We start from the raw sequence: 6,181 nt of genomic DNA, 5'->3' as shown, positions 1-6,181 counted from the left end.
ATTCTGTTAACTGATTAACAGCGCTCTGTTAGCTGCAAAATGAGCACTGTTAACAAATCTGGTTTGTGTCTTTGCTAGTTAAATTCGAATTTAACTTCACACACACAATATTCAAATAAATCTCATTAAAATCAAACATAAATCTTAAAATTTTTGGCGGTTTAACATACATAAAGTTGATTTCCTTAACGAAAACACTCCAGACAAAAACAGGAAATTTGTTAAAAAGAAAAGAGAGAACAAAAAATTACAAATAAAATTTTTAAATTCCAATGAAAGCAAGACCAATAAGAAAATAACTTCTTTTTTTGGTTTATGTGAAAACAACAAATGTAATAATTTGTGCAGACTAAGAACAAAACGATTTTTTTATATATTTAGTTTATTTAGTTTAAGTTTAATGCCACTTTTAAGTACTCTATATTTGAAGAGAATATGAATTTAAAAAAAAACCTAAACATAGTCTAAAGTAGATAGCTATAGTTTAAAAAATGGTCAAAGTTCCCCTGGGGGTTCTACTATCATTATTTCAAAACTTTAAGTTATTTAAACACAAATTTTACATACTCTTTATGCAGACCCCCGGGGGCATATTACCTTGGTGAAGCCTCAATCTTGGTGTTATTACAATCCCGTAGAATAAAGGGGTTTTCAAATACCTCTAGTCTGGCCTGGACTAAAAAATTGGTTACAGTCTACTGCCTGGCTTAGTCCTTGCATAGACTAAAAAGAGGTCAAACCAGAGCATCGTATAATCTGGTACTACGGTGGTTTAGGTTCCTGTGGCTTAAACCCAAATTCGCGGGAAGTCAGTAAAGTCAGTTTTTACGGAATAAGTTCGATGCTGTTGCCGAAACAACAGTGGAAAAAATACCACCGTGGGGTAGGGTATCATGCCAGGTACTTAAGTAAAGTACTTCGACATTCATACTCTTTATGCAGCCCCCTTTCGGGCATATTTTCTTGATGCTAGATCACATTTCTGTGTATTGTAAAGAAGTATAGAGGTGCTACCAATACCTCTAGTCTGTTGAGTTTACATTTCAGTCTTTGGCTTGACCTTGAATGATTTGAAAAGCGGTCTAACCAATCACCACATAATCTAGTACTAAGGATGGCCTGTAGCCATCAGGACTATGTCTTGGCTACTCAGTTGGTTGAGGTTTCTTCGGGATCCACGAAGTGGCTGTGGTTTAAACCCAAATTCGCGAGAAGAGGATGCTTGGTTAACGGACTGATACACTGTGTAATTTAATATTCATGATAAATTTCTGTTATCTTTGGTGCTAGATTATGGTCTAGCAAAAAGGGACAGATGGACGAGATGCAAGGTAGTCACTGCCCTTTCTTAAATTTATCAGACGATTTTTCCACATGACTGATTGCAAGGAGTTTACTTTAAAACATGCTCAACTTATCACAGGGGGTCTTTTTGACCACTGATCTGTTTTTCGGACTACTAATTATGTCCCTCTGTGGCTCTGTTGCCGATTCATTATTATGATCAGTAGCATGATTGAGCGATATTACTGTCGGGATTAGTTTGAGCTTGCTCATGACACCTGTCTTTCCCCTACGGATCTACTATGACAAGACATTAGATAGCTCGAGTACACTGTAAAATACGCCGTCAAGTCAGGTGTTCATGTAAAGCACTTCGACTTCAATACTCTTTATCCAAATCGATTTACATAGCTGTAGTTTAACTGCCCCCAGGGGGGAACACTGACCAGTTGTAAAACTATCAGTTATTTCGGCACAAAGTTTCAACAGTTTTTCTCGACGGCAAAATACTTGAAACTTATAATTGTTAATAGAGTCCCCCGGGGTTCTGAAACCACTTTTTAATATAACCAAAAATTTTAGTTTAGAAATAGATATATATTTCTAAAGGGGTTTTCATAAAGCGTCTGTTACCTTTAATTTTTTTTAAATTTCACCTTCTTTTTCACGTTCTACATGATTTGTTTGTTTGTGTCAATAAAGCGGTAGTCTTGCTGCAGGTATTTTTTTATCAGTATAAGAAAGACGCGTTTTATTTTTCCTTTTTTTTTTGTGTTCATATAAATGTCTGTAAGTTTTAACGCTTATAAATTTTTTAAATGCTGTTACTTCTTCTTCTATATTTTTCGCGAAATCCTCTTTCATGTAGTCTGTGGTTTATCTTTATATGTATATATGAATTATGGCTTTAAGATTGGATTTTCAACACTGTTCTTCTTTTTGGTAGTTTGTCGTTGTTTTTTGTTTTCGTGGTTGTTTCTTTTGGTTAAAGATTATCATATGATTTGTAGAAGTGTTGGTTTCTAGGTGGTTTACGTAATGTTTTCTTTTTGAATATAGTTGGTCCTGTCTTCGTTTTTTGGTAATTTTAATAGTTTAATTAAATAAATAATGAAATTTTTAATATAAAATTTTTGAGTAATATTAATTTTTTGTAGAATTAGCAAAGATACCCCTGGGGACCTTAGACCACCATTTTAAATGATGGACAGCCGGTTATTATTCGTCTGGCTTTTGTTCAATTAAAAATTATGCAGTTTTTTATTTGGTTTTATTCCTCCCTCTCTCTTTTTTAACTAGAAAGTTCTCAGGGGTTCAAGGGCTTCCAAGCATAAATTTAAACAAATTTTTGAAATTTTTATTAAATCAACACTGACATCTTTATTTCTTCTACATTTTGAATATAAAAATTTTGGGTAATGTCAATTTTGTGTAGAATTAGTAAAGATACCCCTGGGGACCTTAGACCACCATTTTAAATAGATTACCTTTAATAATGGATAAAAAATTTTAGAAGATGAAGTGGGAAGATTTTAAGTTGGTTTTATCTCTCTCTCTCTTTTCAAACTTGAAAGTTCTTAGGGGTTCCAGGGCTTTCAAACATAAATTACAATAAATTTTCGAAATATTTATTAAATCAATGCTAACATCTTAATTTCTTCTCCTACAGGTACCCGAAAACATTGCCATTGGTCATATAGTAGGATCGGTTGATGCCTCCGATCGCAGCAAACAAAATATGATCTTTAATGAAGATAATCTTTATATAACTTACACATTAACACCCATATCTAAAGACCTTATCGAAGGAGCCTTTGATATTGATCGTCATACAGGATCACTAGTAGTGGCACGTCAATTGGATCGTGAACTACAAGCTGAATTTCGTTTGGAAATAAGAGCTCTGGACACGAGTGCCAGCAATAATCCACAAAGTAGTGCCATAGCGGTTAAAATCGAAATATTAGATGTTAATGATAATGCACCCAGTTGGCAGGAAGATCCCATCAAAATACAAGTCAGTGAGTTGGCCAGTGAGGGTTCAGTGATCTATAATTTCTCAGCCACTGATGCGGATACCGGTCTTAATGGACAAATACAATATAAATTGTTAAAATACAGTCCCAAAAGTTGGAATGTGGAAAAGTTACCAAAGGAAGAAAGAGATCTATTTAATGTTGACATATTAACGGGAGGTCTAACTGTTATGGGTCCTTTGGATTATGAGACCATTAAGGAATATATATTAATAGTACAAGCTTTTGATTTGGCTGAAAATAAAACGGAACGTTTATACAGCTCGGTAACTGCCGTGATTAAGGTGTTAGATGAAAATGATAATAAACCTGAATTTGTAATACCACCTCTAAATCGTGAAACCAAAAATAAATATGGTTTAATAAACAAAAATGAAACTCCTACGGCTACGGTTTTTATATCGGATAATAAAAGGATAGGAGATCTATTAATGCATATAGTGGCAATAGATCCTGATACCGGCAATAATGGACGCATTTCTTATACCTTGATAAATGGCAATGAATTAAGTTATTTTCGTTTAAATAAAGAAACAGGATTTCTCGAACTGGCCAAACCTTTACCACCTGTAGTGCACAATACAGCCGATAGAATGCCCACTTCGAATACTCTGCAACGCAATAGATTTGAGTTGCTGATTAAGGCTGAAGATCAGGGCGCTAAAGAAAAATTAAGTTCTTTAATGAAATTGGAAATTTTAGTTAGAGGCACTAAAAGTAATCCACCACGTTTTCTAAAGTCTAGCTATTATGCCAACATAACGGAAAATGCTTCAGCCGGCAGTTTTGTAGTGCAAGTGTCAGCAAAATCTTTTAATGGGGGAGAGAATGGTGAGTAAAAATTTCAAGATTTTGGTAATAATTTCTAAAGTTATTTCATACAACCACCTATCTCTGCTTGTTTTCAAACAAATATTTTTCTAAAAAAAAATTCCTTTAACTGTCTTATAATGATTCTTTTGTTTTGATCATCATCATTTTGGTGATTTTGTTTGCTTGTTAAAATTTCTTAACAAAACTTTAAGCAAAGCGAAAGAAAACCAAAAAAGATCAAAATAGAAAATCACGAGGTGTCCATCAATCTGTCTAAATCATACAATTTTCATCCATCTCCATACTAAAGTCAAAGACGAACAACCACTCACTCAGCCAGACGTTATTCAGTCATTCAGTCTCCTACCACTCACTCAAAAACTCACTTAGTGAGACGGCATATGCAAAGCCAAAAAGAGAAACCAAAAAAAAAACAATTAACGGTTTTGTTTCTTATTCTTTATTCATTCATTCACTCACTCCCATACTCCATTCCGCCACTTACCTATTCATACTTACAAATATGTTCTTTTCCTTCTAATTCCTTATTACAGCTAATCTCACCTATGAGATACCAACAGGTGTCGCCGATAATCATTTTCATGTTGACACCCAACGTGGCATTGTCACCACACGCGGTCAATTTGATCGTGAAACAAAAGCCTCATATACGGTGCCAATTTATGTATATGATGCTAAACGTTCAACATCTGCAGCAGCAGCAGCAAGTAGTAGCAGTGGAAATTCTTTAATGGCACGTAGACAAAGATCATCGGTAAATGAAGCGGCTGCCGCACAAAATGGCCAGTTTGATGTTGCCATTTTATATATAACGATAACTGACATTAATGATCATGCACCGGAATTTAGACCGGGATCATGTTATGCACTCTCAGTACCGGAAAATAGTGATTTAGCGGTAATACACACAATTGTGGCAACTGATTTAGATGAAGGTGCCAATGGTGAAATAATGTATACCATAATAGGTGAGTAGTGAGAGAGCAAAAAAAGAAGATAATAATAAGAATATGAATTAATGATCATGAATTGTAAACAATAAATATTCTCTTTTCTATTCAACTCCCTACAGGTGGCAATACTGGCAATAAATTCAGTTTGGACATAAACTCTGGTGAATTGACTGCCCGTCCTTTGGATCGTGAACAACAATCGCGTTATATTTTACAAATTCAAGCTACTGATCGTGGTTCTCCCATTAGCTATCAGGGTCATTGTAATATTACCGTTATAGTTGAGGATCAAAATGACAATGATCCTCATTTTGAACAGTCGAAATATGTGGCGAATGTAGCGGAAAATGTTCCCGTGGGTACAAGTGTTATGCGCATTAAAGCTATGGATGATGATTTGAGCATCAATGCTAGACTTTTGTATACCTTGGCAAATGAGACTCAATGGGTGTTTGCTATCGATAATAAAAGTGGTGTTATCAGTACAGTGGGGTAAGTTTGATTCAATTTATAGTTTTCTTTTTGTTTTAGATTTCATGGAGTATAGACTAGACTATACCTGGACTATAGACTAGATTGAACTAGAATATGGTACAGACTAGACTATGGCGTAGACTACACTAGACTAGACTATACACTAAATTATAGCCTAGACAGTGGATTAGACTAGACTATAGAACAGACCTAAGAATAAACTACAGAAAAGACTATAGACTAGACTATAGAATAGTCTACAGACTAGACTAGAAAATAGACTAGAATATGAAATAGACAATAGACTAGGTTATGTAATAGACAATATATTAGACTAGAGACTAGACTATAGACCAGACTATAGAATAGACTATAGACAAGGCTATAGACAAGACTATAGACTACACTATAGACAAGGCTATAGACTAGGCTATAGACTGGACTATAGAGTAGAATATAGACAAGACTATAGACTAGACTATAGTCTACACTATAGACTAGACTATAGACTAGACTATAGACTAGACTATAGACTACACTATAGACTAGACTATAGACTAGACTATAGACCAGACTATAGACTAGACTATAGGCTAGACC

At 34.6% G+C, this 6,181-nt stretch overlaps 1 protein-coding gene across 1 annotated transcript in view; it reads left to right on the top strand.

The window, feature by feature from the left end:
* Positions 1-6,181, top strand: part of LOC111683178 (protein dachsous) — a gene marked incomplete at its 5' end in the record, with an annotated part of 42,419 nt that overhangs the window by 24,479 nt on the left and 11,759 nt on the right. The window contains 3 exons of the mRNA XM_046947428.1: positions 2,954-4,151; positions 4,688-5,122; positions 5,227-5,599. Coding sequence (XP_046803384.1) covers positions 2,954-4,151; positions 4,688-5,122; positions 5,227-5,599 — 2,006 coding nt within the window. The remainder of the gene's footprint in view (positions 1-2,953; positions 4,152-4,687; positions 5,123-5,226; positions 5,600-6,181) is intronic.

This window comes from Lucilia cuprina, chromosome 2 (genome assembly GCF_022045245.1).
Source record: "Lucilia cuprina isolate Lc7/37 chromosome 2, ASM2204524v1, whole genome shotgun sequence".
Classification (NCBI taxonomy): Eukaryota; Metazoa; Arthropoda; class Insecta; order Diptera; family Calliphoridae; genus Lucilia; species Lucilia cuprina.
The sequence above is the reverse complement of the archived record's forward strand: the minus strand, read 5'-3'. Positions and strand labels throughout refer to the sequence as shown.